This window comes from Cyprinodon tularosa, unplaced genomic scaffold, assembly GCF_016077235.1.
Source record: "Cyprinodon tularosa strain WSP-4 unplaced genomic scaffold, ASM1607723v1 ctg146, whole genome shotgun sequence".
NCBI lineage: Eukaryota > Metazoa > Chordata > Actinopteri > Cyprinodontiformes > Cyprinodontidae > Cyprinodon > Cyprinodon tularosa.
The window spans coordinates 934640-948962 of record NW_024038287.1 but is presented as its reverse complement, the minus strand read 5'-3'; the positions used below and the strand labels follow the sequence as shown (position 1 = coordinate 948962).

The 14323-nt window shown below is 40.4% G+C and overlaps 4 protein-coding genes across 6 annotated transcripts in view; 1 reads left to right on the top strand and 3 right to left on the bottom strand.

Annotated features, from left to right (window-relative positions):
* rims1b (regulating synaptic membrane exocytosis 1b) overlaps positions 1–2726 on the bottom strand; it is a 96614-nt gene extending 93888 nt beyond the window's left edge. The window contains exon 1 of the mRNA XM_038278985.1: positions 1993–2726. Within this exon, the coding sequence (XP_038134913.1) occupies positions 1993–2159 (167 nt within the window). The 5' untranslated portion in view covers positions 2160–2726. The remainder of the gene's footprint in view (positions 1–1992) is intronic.
* A 2663-nt stretch (positions 2727–5389) lies between these two features.
* Positions 5390–7746, bottom strand: LOC119779361 (trichohyalin-like). The gene has a single exon (XM_038278986.1). It carries the CDS (start codon positions 7658–7660, stop codon positions 5444–5446), a length of 2217 nt encoding a protein of 738 aa, XP_038134914.1. The 5' UTR covers positions 7661–7746; the 3' UTR covers positions 5390–5443.
* A 1426-nt stretch (positions 7747–9172) lies between these two features.
* Positions 9173–13587, bottom strand: krt97 (keratin 97). The gene is made up of 8 exons (XM_038278997.1): positions 13119–13587; positions 12251–12333; positions 11873–12029; positions 10822–10986; positions 10583–10708; positions 10198–10418; positions 9974–10029; positions 9173–9604 (listed from the first exon to the last, which is right to left on the bottom strand). The coding sequence occupies exons 1-8, from the start codon at positions 13497–13499 to the stop codon at positions 9498–9500; spliced, it is 1296 nt and encodes a 431-aa protein (XP_038134925.1). The 5' UTR covers positions 13500–13587; the 3' UTR covers positions 9173–9497.
* krt222 (keratin 222) overlaps positions 13120–14323 on the top strand; it is a 49861-nt gene continuing 48657 nt past the window's right edge. For 2 of the 3 annotated variants that reach the window (XM_038278991.1, XM_038278990.1), the window contains exon 1: positions 13120–13629. The gene's annotated coding sequence lies outside the window, so the exon portion shown is untranslated. The remainder of the gene's footprint in view (positions 13630–14323) is intronic. The other variant, XM_038278995.1, reaches the window with a different exon arrangement.

The window sequence follows — 14323 nt, the reverse complement described above, 5'->3', positions numbered from 1 at the left end:
TACATCTGTTTTTGCCCAGTACAGCAAAACATGTGTAAACTAAACACCTGTTGTAACATAATCACTTACTACATACTGTACCTATGATGGTCAGTGAAATATCAGTAAATCATGCTTTGTCATATAATATGAAAAACATTACTGTCATGGCCGAACAGTCAATGATTGTTTATATAATCAAAACCATTTATAACAGGAAAAGACCTTGGATAGCACAGACCTCTGCCAAGTATTTCATTTCCAGCAAACATATGAGGAATTCCACCTTAAGATAATATCTGTATTCACAGAATCTTTACACAAAATCCTCAATCCAGATGGTAATCTGGATCAACACAAAAATGGTATCATGTGTAGTAAGTCACAATATGTACATGCTCTGAAATTTTCTGCAAAATTCGTCAATAACTTTTTTGTTGTTATATTTAAAAGAGACAAACCAACGCCAATGAACACATAACCTCCTTGGGAGGTAAAATTATGCAACCCTACACTAAACATACACAATGAGTGAGAATGGATCTAAAAATGTTATTTTCCAGACCCTTTTTATTCACTCTGACTGGGTGAGCTATTGTGGTCAACAATGTTCTGTCTCTACCTGTGAAAAACAGGTAGAAACATGCAATCAAACACCTCCAGCTGGATTTGCAGCAGAAAGTATCAACATTTGTAAACACAATTAAAATGAAATAAACAGCACTCAAACGTATTCACTATTTTTTACTTTGAGTATTTCTAACTTGACACTGAACCCCATTAGAATTCAAAGTGACAAAAAGTCTAAAAGTTCAAGAGTATGAATAATTGTGCAAGGCACTGAATTGTCACTATTAATCAAGAAGAGGAGTAATGAAATTAATTTAATACCAGCATCTGATTATGCTGCACACTGTAGTAAGCATCAGAGCCTGCCTCGCAATTATCAGCAAATTTCTGTAAAAATCCCATCTGTCCCTTGTTCATGGTGCCCTGGCTCCATTAATGATTAGCCAAATGATGAAGCCATTATGAACCTGCGCCTGAGCCTCATGGAACATTAAATACATCCCTTCCTCTCTAGGGGCCCCTTACTGAGCTTCTCTTTAGGCTGCAGTCAGGAAATGAAGCCAGCCATTAGAACCAAAGCAAAAACCTGAGGATGCTGCACACCTGATAAACAGCTCTGGCAGATATTCTGCCTGCTGGGGTGGGCTTTGGGGCTTTGATGTATAGTGCAAACTCTAAGACTGCTTGACTCCATGCAAACCCAGACTCTTTTAGGAAGCTGGAGCACATCCAGTCCTCAACGTGAGTTCAGCTGTACAGGATTTTTTTTAATCATTTTTTTCATTCCTTTCTGTGATGCTCCTATACGACAAAGTGCAACCTGATCACTACACAGAACGTTTGCAAACATCCCAGTATAATTTTACTCTCTGTTCCAGTCTGTCCGGTTCAGGCCTGCATGATCTTCCAACCACACCCCATCTTCATCTCTCGGAAGAGGAGGGCACAAGTGCTCGTACAGCGCACCACAATACCATTCATAAACCAGCTCTGTGGTTATAATATCGGCTTTTAACAGCGCATGGCATTCGGGCGTGTGTAATGGGAAATCACCGCGGAGCTGATGGTGGATATGTAAACTCAGGGTTGGGGTGCAGTCCTCCATTGATGAAAATGAATGGATGAAAGAGATAAAAGCCTATGATTCATCCTTGCACCCCCCACCTCCTATTTCTGTCCCACCCCATCCTCGCACCTGCACCTGTAACACATACTGACCCTGTTTCAGGCCATCCTCGCCCACTCTAACCACTTACTGGCTTGATTTAAGGGAGGGAAAGGATGTAAATCGTATGATTTCTAGGGTCTTACATCTTTAAGATGCCCATAGAAGCGCAAAATGATGGCTGGTGTATTTTAGGAGCTTACATATTGCCTCTAGTTCTACGGATTTGCGTTGTAGCCTACTTAAACAAAATGGTTTAATTGAATTGTTGATCTTACTTAAGCATGGCTTGTTCTTTCTCCTCCTCCTCCTTCTGGCGAGCCATCACTGCCATGATGATCTTCCGCTCCTCCTCGGTGAGGTGGCTAAGGTCCGGTAGATCCGGCATGGACGGCGGCACGGTGGGTGGGCGAGGGCCGCCCTGGGGCCCCACCGAGGTGGACATCTTTTCGACCACCACCGCCCCACCTCCACCACCTCCTCCTCCTCCTGGTTCTCCTCGGCGTGTCGTTTCGGCTGACAGGTTCCTGAGGCGCACCTCACGATGTGCTCCGCGGGGGGAGAGGCAGCGGCAGCCGCGGCTCAGGCAAACAGCCGCTCATGGTTGCAGGCACCTCCACTTGTGCTTTTGTGTTCTGCTCCCTCTGGGTGTTTCCCTCCTCCTCCCGCCTCTACTCCTTCAGAAACGAGTACATCTCCGCATGCATTGCATTTTTTTTTATTCTCCTCCTTTTTCTTTGGTCTCTCAGTCAGGCCTGCGGTGTTTCTCTTCTCCACTTCGGACTGAAGCTTGGAGGTTGGGGCGGAGTCCTCGGTGCTTCTCTGCTGCCTTCCTGGGAATGAATCCCTCCTTCCTCTGGAATTTTTTTTATTTTTTATTATTATTTATTTATTGGCGGAGGAACGCCAAATCATTTGAGGACCGGGTGGTCACCGACGTGATATTAAACGCGTGTAGCGTGACACGCCACATCGTTTTCCTTTACAAGCAGCCTCAATCCTCATAAGTACACAAATCATATATAAATCTAACATTTCTTGCCTCTTCTCGCGATACTTTCTACCGCTTTATTGGTCCAATTTCAAGAAATATAACAGCCGGTTAAAAAAAAGAAGAAGCGATTCAGCACCATGGACAGCTGCAGCTAATATACTTCTCTTCAACTTTTATAAAATATCATGATAAAATGTATAGAATTTGGCCGCAGAAAGTGACCCCCTCATAATAAAACTTTCTTAGTATTGTGTAGCTTTAAAAAAAAAACCTTAGCATTTCTATTAAATGTAGTTGTATAGCAATGGATTAGATTTATTTATAAGTGACACTGCACTGAATTATACACAGAAGTACGACTGAATACGACTTTAAGTCTTGCAAGCTTTTGGAAATGCGAACTTTTTTCAGAGTTTTAGTGGTAGGACATTTTTTCACTGGTATGGGGAAGCAAGACACAAAACCTGTGCTGAGACCATCCTGGCTGTGGGGAGTTTTTGTTGTCTGTATTGTTTTTTCTTTAGGAGAGTCAGGGTATGCAATCACACTAGATGAACTGTTGTATGAAGATGAAGAGGTTTATCTAGAGAATAAGCCTGAGCAGTCTAAAAAGTGCTTCATTTGAAAACACGTAATTGAATTAGGTTAACCAACCTTTTTTTTTTTTTTTTTTTTTTTTACAATGGGTCAATTTTACAATTCATAAACTAAATATGTTCAGTTGGTTAAACTTAAATAAATCACCTGTTATCAGTTCAAGCAATTTATTTGACTTGGTGCTTTCATTCCTTTTCTGTTGTGTGACTGGAAACCACATTCATTTCTTAGATTTGGTCCACTTCATTAGAACCACACTAAACCAGATTTAACCTTGAAGTGCACAAAACTATTATCATAATATCTTGGTGTCATATTTCTTATTTAGCTCTAAGACCGCGCTGCTTCGCATTCAGATCCAGACCTGCTCGCTTCACCAAACTGAACCCAGCATATGACGTAATTATCCGAGAGTGAGGCTGCGTCTGTCCAGCAGATGGCATCAAACCGGACTGCTGCTGTTGTTTCCGTCAGTCGACGTCACCGAGAGGCTGATTGTTCCGGTGGCGTCAGCTTCCCATGGTGCAGGATTTTGTCATCATTCAGGTCGTGACTAAGAAACAAAAAAGCACCGAAAGATGCAGAAGCGTGCTTTTAAAGACCTCCTGAGAGCTGCAGGATCTTCTTAACAGAGAGCATTTTATTCAGTCTTTCCCCAAAATACATAATTTCAGGCAGATGTATGTCCACGGATGACATTTAGCTCTCCTAGAACATATTGATGAGAATATGTTTTGTATAAGGGGCTAAAACCATTAATATATTTGCCTATACCTTCAGATCTTGTTGGTTATTTAATTTTACTGAATGACTTTAGGGCGTTCATGTTGCTGAGCTCTTGGAAAGGACTTTTTTTTTATATAAAAATGTTTTTTTTTCTTTTTTTTTTTTGTCTTCTTTGATTTATTTCCTGATTTTTAAAAGTGTGATATGTTACTTTTTGCCAGCAATAACATATAGACAAAGGCCAAGGAGTCAAAAATCTTTTCAGGCTAAATTTGTGAAACTTAAAAATATTTGTAAAAGATTCAGTGATCTTTTTCACACAAGTCACCTGATTAGCCATTTTTACAGCTTTATTTTAACACTCCTAAATTCTTCCTTTTTCTTTCTTTATTAGCCTAATTGGGAAGATGATCTAATAGTGAAATTTATTTTCTCCTTATAACACACTTAAATTTATTGTATGTCACTGACAACTAAAATCACCTAAGAAAATTAAAGAAAACTTCATTGAAATCCCATAACATACAACCACATTTTTAAATACAGTGATATAGATAAGGTAAAATATTACAGAACATTTTAGTTTGAAGCTGGTATAATCCAATCAGTTATTTTTACTAAATGAATATGTCCTACTATTTAATAAATATAATAACAAAAATGATCGTGATTATTTAAATTCCTTTTGATTGAATTTGTTTCTGTTTTAGGTCAGAACTGATTCTTTTTTTTTTAACATATCTACAACTTCCAAAGAGTCCGTTCCTCCTGACAGACGTAACTGAGTCAGGTTTGTGGGTCATCCTTGTCAGCTCCATGGGACTGAGATCAGGGCTTTGTGATTGCCACTCCTAAACCAAATTTATTGTCTTCGGGACACCATTTACAAAATAGCTTGGAGTCATCGGCAAGTTCGCAGAACCAGTTTTTACACAAGCGTTAGCTTACTGCCAGATGCATTTGCTGCAGTATTTTGCTGGCTGCCACTTGAAGAGTTCTTGATGAAGAATATTCACAAACAAAGGTTTTTTAAAATGTATATAAATATATTTTATACACTTTTGGCTTAATTACTTCTCTGAGCGGGTTGCTATTTAAACAGATGTCATGTTTAGACATGTCACCTAATGGGAGAATACTTTATTTGTTTGATACCCAATCTCCAATGTCAAATACATATAACAACAGCAGACTTTCACCAAACATTTCTATTTGTTTCATGACATTAAGATGAAACCTACTTCCATTCATTGCACGTGTTTACAGTGAAGGCTTAAATAGGAATTTAGATAAATGTAGAAAGATCAATATTTTTTCATGCGAATTAGACTTAAAAAACACCAGTCTGTATACACCAGTTAACAATTATTCAAATCCTAAATTAATTGATGTTTTATTTCTGATTGATACTTTTATTCATGCTGCCTGTCTCCTGCCTTATCTCCCAGCCGTCTGCTAAACTCCACCATCACCTGGTGAAGGAGTGTGCCGACACTCATCAGCTGCTGGTTCCTGTTCTTCAGCTGGTTCAGCAGTGAATTCATAGACACCAACAGGACGTCATCACTCCTCTCGCCGTCTTTAATTATAGATACGTCTCGTTTCCATGCTCCCTCTAATTCTTGTAGCAAGGCTTTTGCCTTAAGGTTGAACTCCTGGACCTCCTCTTGGTACCTTTCTGTCTCCTGCCTGCAGGTACTGAGATCCTCTACCAGCTGCCTGGAACAAAGATGGATTCTGCTGTTCTGGGTTTTGACCTGCTCCAGCATCACTTTGTGTTTATAGATGCTCTCCTCCACGGCTCTAAGCTCTCTGTTCTGGTAGCTCAGCATGTCTGTGAAGGACTCTAGCAGATCCTCCAGTTCAGCCTTCATGTTATCCCTTGGCTTCAGCAGGATTCTAGTTTGCTCCTCTGTGTCCTGGATGGACAACTGCAGCTCGGATCTCCTCCGGTTCAGCTCAGTGTTGAGATCACTCAGTTCGTCATGCCTTTTTTTCACTTTGCTCCACTTTGCCTCAACCTGTTCCAGCATCTTTTCCCGCTCATCCTGCTCCTTCTGCTTCTCTTCTATGCTCCTATAGATCTTCTCAGTCTCTGCAGCGATCTGCTCCACCTCCTCCTGGTGGATGTTCTGGATCTCTTTCAGCTCCTTGTCATTTTGAGCCCTCAGCTCAATGAAAAAGTCAGGCTCTGCACTTTGAGGGTGCAGCTGAAGAAGGGTCGCCTCCTCCTTCAGCAGCTTCTCATACCTCTCCCTGGTGTTGCAGATATCAGAGGTCATTCTCATCTCATACTCCTCCTGCCTTATCTTTTCCTCCTTCAGGAGAACACTGGCCTCCTTGATTTCCTCTTTAATATGGCCGATGTCAGACTTCACCGCATCCAGATCATTGTGCAGTTCCTCCATCCTGGACTCGAACACACGCCTCTTAATCTTGCCGTCTTCCTGGAGCTCTTGGATCTGCCTCTCCATCTCCATGATCTCACTGCTGTGTCTGATATTAGAGGTGATACGCTCCTCCAGCTGCAAACCAGAGCGCTCTAGCTGGAGAGAGACACATAGATAATCAGCCCGGACCTCCTTTTCTTTTTCAATCCGGCACCTGAATACTTTACTGATCTGGTCCAAACGGTCTTTGAGGAGCAGTCCAGAAGATTGACCCTCCTGTAGTTTAACTTCTACTGCTCTGATTTGCTCTCGGAGCTTTTGGACCTTGAGGCTGAGAGCATCCTCTAACTCGTCACGCTCCTTCTGCAGCATCTCCATCTGTCGGCCCAGTTCTTGAAACCGACTGGCTTCTTCCTGTAGTTGATGCTCACAGTAGGACCTGGATGCCTTCAATCTTTCCAGGTTGCTCTCCAGTTGCACCATCTGAACGCTGAACTCCTTTAGACAGCTGTCTGTTTCATCTTTCCTCCCATTAACCTCTTCTAACTCCCGTCTGATCCTACTAATTACATTTCTCTGCTGCCTAATCTCTCCTTCGATCCCCTCCACCTTTCTGCACCAGTTCTCTTGTTCCTCAGAGAAAGCACTCCTTGCCAGAGCCATATTTTGCAGGACGGATGCTTTCTCCTGCTTAGCAGCAGCAGTGGAGGACCTCAGCTCCTCTATCTGCTCAAGCTTCTGCTCCAGGCCCTGCTGTCTGCTATATCTGAGGCTCATTTGATCATTCAGAGTGGCAATGGCCACCTCATGCATACCCTTCACCTCATCTCTCTTTAATTGAAGCACTTTGTCTTGTTCTAACAGCTCCTGCAGTTTCTTCTCAGACTCCTTTTGGATTTGGGAAGAAGTAGCGAGGTCTCTGCGCAGCTGCTCCATCTCCTCGGCGTTGGATGCCCGGACTGCTGCTCTGTCTGCCATGATGTCTTCACTCATACGATCTGACATGTTTTTGATCTGGAGCCTAATATTGCTGCTTTTTGTGGTTTCCACTTCCAGGTGCTCACGGGCAGCTCGCCTAGAGGCGTCCAGCTCGGATACAGCAGCCGCCATGGCGGTTAGGTGGCCGCTGCATTCAGCTGAGAAGGGGAGTTCGTCCTGTCTGAGCCTCCTGTTCAGCTCCTCCAGGTGCTCCAGAGCCACCAGGACGGCGGGGAACTCAGGAGCCTGACAGGAAGCCATGTTTTCCCCGATTGGTTTGCTTTCAACACTTCCTTTATTGCGCCGGTAGTGAAGACAACTTCTTTAGAACGCTGTAACCAAGGCAACGGGGGCAACGGAGTTCTCTACGGCAAGCCACTGGGACATTCCAGCGAAAACGAACCGAAAATATAAGGAGGGACCAAGCTATTTGGAGATGAATTTGTTACTTAAAGTTATCAAACCAGTTAAATTAAATCAACAACTTCAGATGATAATATGTAATATATACGTCTCTGTGTGTATGTGTGCTATATATATCACTGGATGTCTTTTTAAAGTAGTTTTATCAAAGACTGTAATAAAGAAAGTTTTGACAAGCAAAAAAAAAAGAAAAAACAATAGAGAAAAAAAATGCTTCTAGGGGATACAAGTTTTCAATAATTATTTATTTAGACAATCCATTTGTTTGCAGTCTAAAACTACTGAGGGGAAATACTAAAATGACTATACTGACATCTAGTGGACATATGACATCATTGCACTTTATCGCTAGAAGCCACCATATGAGATAATCCTTTTTAGTAAGATACGTCGTTGATTAAAAATGTCGCAAATCCCTTCATAAAATAGTTAGAGGTTGTCTATATAAATTAAGCAAATATATTTAACAAAGATTACCATTGTTATCCCCTTAGCAAAAAGTAGTTTATTCAAGTATACTAAATGTGCACTAATTGCATACTTCAAACCAGGCAGTGCACTTAGAGTTTACTTATTCTAAACAAAATTTCATATACTTAACAATACTATTGTTTAGTTAACTTAAAAATGTCCCAATTTAGTTTGAAGAAGTATTACTTTAGTAATACTTCAAGTACACTAAAAGTACACTGTTCGGTATACTTTCTAAACTTATACTTAAGTATTCTTAATAAAATCTACTTCAAGTACACTACTTTTTTTGCTAAGGGCAGTGATAGAAGGAGGCCAATTAAGGGAGTAAACACTGACCCAAAATAACATGTGACTTGAAGTAGGCTACTTACCATTTATCAATACAGTGTTTACTATTTGGGTGGATAAGTTGGCCCTTATGGAATAATGAGTAGCTTGTTTGCAATAAGACAAAAACACAATATTCCTTTTTTAACCAACATCTTTTTATTTATCGTTCACATCTAGAAATTTAAGTAAACAAGATGAAGGCTCAACTCCTTAGAAAGATACAGATACAACTCTCCCAGAGGTGGTGAGAGCTGTTTATCAGAAACACTTAAACACCAGCAGGAATCTGGACAGTGGTTTCTATTTAAGATTAAAAAAAGTGTTACCAATTATTTTGGTAATGTTTCACTTGAGAGTGTACAATTGATACATACAGCACCTTAGGTATTTTTTTATGTCAGAAAAGAATAATCATTAATAAAAATATGTTTTCCATGACCTTTCACACTGAAAGTGACAGCCCCCACAGAAACAAAAAACCAACACAGAGGTGTAGATCATATTTGATGTCCACATCTAACCGAAACTTAATTCTTTCTTTTGCACTTTTCTTTTAAATTGCCAGTGTACTGTTGACTTTTTCTTTTTTTTTTACTTACAGCGAGTGCTTTACGTGGACTACCTTCTCTTTCTTTTCTGCTTTGGCTTATAGTTAATTGCTAATGTAATCTATTTTTTAAAACACATTTTACTGGCTTTGCATATTTTTTTCCAGACTCTAAATCAAAATAAATAACTTTTTGACAAAAAATAAGACCAAACATCTAAACTACACAAAAAATCTGGAAGATAAATATTTATAGCTTCTGAGTGGTTTGTAGGCTTATGTGCAAAAATAACCATTTTTTGGTTTGTTTTTTTTAGGCTCAGTTTACTCGCTGACGACCGCCAAGTCCACATCTTCAGTACGGGACACAACCTTTCCGTCCACAAGCTCCTCAACCACAATCTTTGTCCTCTTGGTGATGACTGGTTTATCTGTGGGAAAATATTCAAATTTAAGAAAATCCCTCTTTATCGTATACCATAAACATGCTATGATATAAATTCCTAATCATGCAGCTATAAAATGACAAAATTGCAATATAGACACAGATGTTCCCTGGTAACTAGTTGGTAATCAGACAGAAAGTTCAAACTTCGCTACAAATGGGTCTTCTAAAATTTTTCATTTAAAAAGAAAATGTAAATGATGTTTTCCATATTGATCCTATCTTATATTAAACTGTTATTCCTGACAGCAATTAAAGCTTATACATTTGTTTGCAACGTCTTATCTAAAAAACACAAGTACAACAATAATAATGCCATAAAGCGTTTAGATATGCAGGATTGAAACAAACTTACGTTCTTCCACCTTCACTTCTTTCTTAACCTCCCTCACCTCCACAATTGCAGTTTTCCTAGAAGGAAATTTTTATTTACTATCAATATAGACATGTTATTGAAATCATTAATCATAATCTATTATTCGTCTTTACACCATTATGTGAAAAAAGCAGCTCGAATTTGTGTCCCATGCTACAGAATGTTGCAAAGATTTCTCATCTCTGGGTTAAACTTGTTCTTACTTCACGTCCTCTCCATCCAGCAGTCTTCTGTACTCGGCGATCTCCAGCTCCAGCCTGGTTTTAATGTCCAGCAGAATCTGGTATTCTGAGGACTGCCGCTCAATGTCCGTTCTCATTCTACTGAGCTCTTCCTCCAGGCTGTTCACTATGCGCTGGTGGTCGCTCAGCTGCTGGCTGAAACGTGTCTCTGTCTCATACAGCTGACCTTCCAGGGCACCTTTCTGCACAGGAGACCAAAAAAAACAAAGCTTACTTTGTGGCTCTCTGAGGGCTAATTGCTTATTTTTAGATATTTCTGCCAGTGGCAGTTATTAATGGCGACAGATGGGTTAAATGATTGCCTATTGGAATGTTCATGTTATGTGTCAATGGTGTAGACCATTACCAGGCTGTGTTCAGACTGAAGCTCAATCTGCAAACTCTGCAGCTTCCTCTTTAGCTCGTTGATCTCGCTTCTGGATGTCTGTAGAGTCTCTGTACTGGATGCCATGGTCTTGTTCAGCTCTTCAAACTTAAAAGGTTTCAAGATAGACATGAAAATTGTCCTGAATTCTCCACACCTTTCTTCAAAAATGAGCATAAAGTGAATAAGGAGCTAGTCATTTTAATTCCAATTTCCCTCACCTTGACTTTGTACCACGCTTCCATCTCACGGCGGTTTTTCTCGACAATTCCCTCATACTCACTCCGCATCTCTTCAAGGACAACAGACAGGTCCTCACCTCGCTTGGCATCAACCTCCACGTTCACAGAGCTGGTGGAGACATGGCTACGCAGGGCTGCAATTTCCTGCAAACAGGAAAACATGTTTAAAAATCCAGAAAACCAAATCCAAGAGGGAAGTGGCTTTTAGAGAAGGTCTGAGTTTAGAGGTGCAGTGAACATCCTTTCAGTCAAAGACTAACTTTAAAAAAAAAGCCTCATCAGCAACAATAATGTGAGACTTGCTATTATCAGACAATCTTGCATGAGTCATCATTCTTGGCAGCCTGCTAAGCTCACTCCTGGCATCTTTACAGAGTTACATGGAAGTTTTAGCTCATCGCTCGGTCTAGACCAGTTTTGTTTGTGGAAGAAAACGATTAAATCTCTTGGCAGAGCTATACCAGTTTATGCAAAATAGTTTCAGGTAATTATATGTTTCCCTGCTTTGCCTAAAACACTTATGACAATCAACTGAGTGCGTGTCTCGGTTCTTAGTAATTGATTTCAACTTTTAAAATGTGGGATTGTTTGAGGGGGGAGATATTGCTTTTTTTACATTAACTCAAATTTTGTAATGGAAATATAAATAAAGGTAGTAGAAGAGTTGTAGTTTTTACATTGGGAATTCTACATAAAAAAAACATTTCTGTGTAGTTTTTTGTAAGAAAAATTCAGGAAGAATGCCTTTTCCCGAAAGTTAAATCTTCCACCAGAGGGCAGTATGCAGGTGTAGGGTTTGATACAGCAGACTTTTAAGGGAAAAAAAGTCACCCTTGTTGGAAAGTTAGATGTCACAGAAATATATAAATCATCAATTGTACTTTTGGGATTATAGGGAGAATTATCAAAAGTCCACTTCATGTGATAGCAGGGAAAGTGCTCGGGCTAATGACATTTTTTATGACTAAAGAATCCTTAATTACATATGCTTCATCATTGATCACAGCAGTTCTGTTCTCTATTGCCTCACCTCCTCGTGGTTCTTCTTCATAAAGATCAGCTCCTCCTTTAAGCCCTCCACCTGCATCTCCAGGTCGGACCGAGTCATGGTCAACTCATCCAGAACTCTGCGCAGCCCGGCAATGTCTGACTCAACCGACTGGTGCAGTGCCATCTCGTTCTCATACCTGTGAAGAGAGATGTTTTTCATTGCTGCGCCCTCTTAAAGGCATCAATAAACAAACAAAGAAAAGTACAACCAGACTGGTTCCACTGGTTTCCTTTCTTTACTGACCGCTACAGGTCTTTGAAAACATCCAAATAACCTGACTCAGCTGTGTGAATAATTGACGTCATCTTTTTAATACTTAGATCTCTTTAGCAAAATAACACATTTTTTTCCACTCACTTCATTCTGAAGTCCTCTGCTGCCAGCTTGGCATTATCGATCTGCAGCATCAGCCTAGCATTATCAAGGGTAGCATCGTTTATCTGCAAAACACCAACATGCAGGTGCGTTAGCGGTTGCTTCATCTGAAGAAGGTTGATCAGAGCGCTGGAAATGTTTACTTCACATTGTCATTGAAGTGCATCGGTAATCTGACTTCCTGTTATTCTATAAAGAGTCGCACAGAGCCAAATTCCTCCATTTAAGTTGCTTCAAGCTCAAACATGTGAATAAATACAAGCTGGTCCTGATTTTCTTAAAAAAAACTTCACACTTGGATGATGCTGGTGGGAAGATTTTGGGTCATGTGGGGTGTTACATAATCAGGCTTCATTCTGGTGAGAACCACATTTAAAAAATAAAGATTTTCCACAAATGTCATCGTTAATAATAATAATAAAAAGGAAAAATACAGAAGCCCTACCAGAGGATACATATTTTTAATTTGTTCGATACCCAATCTCCAACAGCAGACTTTCAGCCCATGTTTTTATATGTGATATTAGGATGAAATCTACTTCCATAAATGGTACAAGTTTACAATTGATGCTTAAATAGGATTTAACAGATCCATGTAAAAAAAAAAAAAAAAAGACTTAAAAACCTTGAAATTAATATAAGGGTAAGATTCTGCTGTAATTTGCATGAGCAAAGGGAAATTGTGTGGGGAGGGCACAGAGCTGACTCCAGCCCAGGGGCCCATATGGTCTTGAATCCGGCCCTGTCTAAATGTAATCTTTTATCTAAAACAAAATCCTTCACAAACAGAAAGGATTAATAACTATTAATATTAATAATAGCCATTACAGTTACATGTTTCAAAGTTTACCTTTTTGCGCAGGTCCGTGATGATCGCATCGTACTTGCTGTAGTCCCTGACGGTGGGGGTCTGCTTCTCATACCATTCCTTGATCTGAAGCTCCAGCTTTGTGTTGGCGGACTCCAGCGTGCGCACCTTCGCCAGGTAGGAGGCCAGGCGGTCATTCAGGTTCTGCATCGTCGCCTTTTCACTTTTGGATATAGAGAAGTTGTCTCCGCTCCCGAGCGCCTGCGTCAGGTCAAAGCCGGAGCCCAGGTCGTTGGAAGCGTAAGAAACGCGGACATTCCTGCCTCCGGCCCCTCCGTACACGCTGGTGCCGCGAGAGGCTCTAACGCCGGTGGACATGGAGTAGAGGGACATGGATGATATTCCGGAGCGCGTGGAGCTCATGGCTGCTGATGATGCTGCTGCTGCTGCTGCGGGTCTGGAGAGCGTCTCTGAGGCGGTGTGGGAGAACCGATGCTGAGGCAGCTCGGATGATGGACTTTATAAGCCTCCTGATGTGGGAGCGGCCGAACAGGTAGGTGGAAAGATGCTGCTCCCTCCATTCCAGGTGTGACTACCTGGGCGTGGCGTGGAATTCACGTCCTTTCCCGATAATGTACTGACTGTCATTCCACATCACAATTAAAAAAGAAAAGAAAAACGAAAGGTGTGGGAGGTTTCTTTTTCGTTATTGCCTCTGACTCTCCTCTTTAATAATGTTCGCTTGATAAACCTCCGCATGAGGAATTTCTTTGTGGTATTTTACCACAACGTCTAACTAAAATTAAAAAATAAGTAAACAACAACGACATTCCGCGCTGTCACTTTTTGATACACACAAACAAAGCCAAGGTAGGGTAAAAAAACAAACAAACAAACAATAGGAAAAAAAATGTAAAAACAAAACGGAAAAGAAAAAACCTTTTCTGCCTCTAAAGCTATTAGTTCGCAGGTCCGGTGCATCAAGTTATATGAAGAAAGAAATGGCACTTATAGAGAATAAACAATTGCTGTGAATCAATTCAGAAAGTTATTATTAAGTATACACTGACAAAAATTATGCTACCGTTTTTGGCATTTACTTAATTATATTTCAGAATCAGAAATACTTAAATAATCCCAGAGGGAAATTACTTTTGTTACACGCTCAAGTTACAGTTTTATATATATATACATCTAACTACACAAGATAATAAATATAAAAATTAAAAAAGATGATAATATATAGG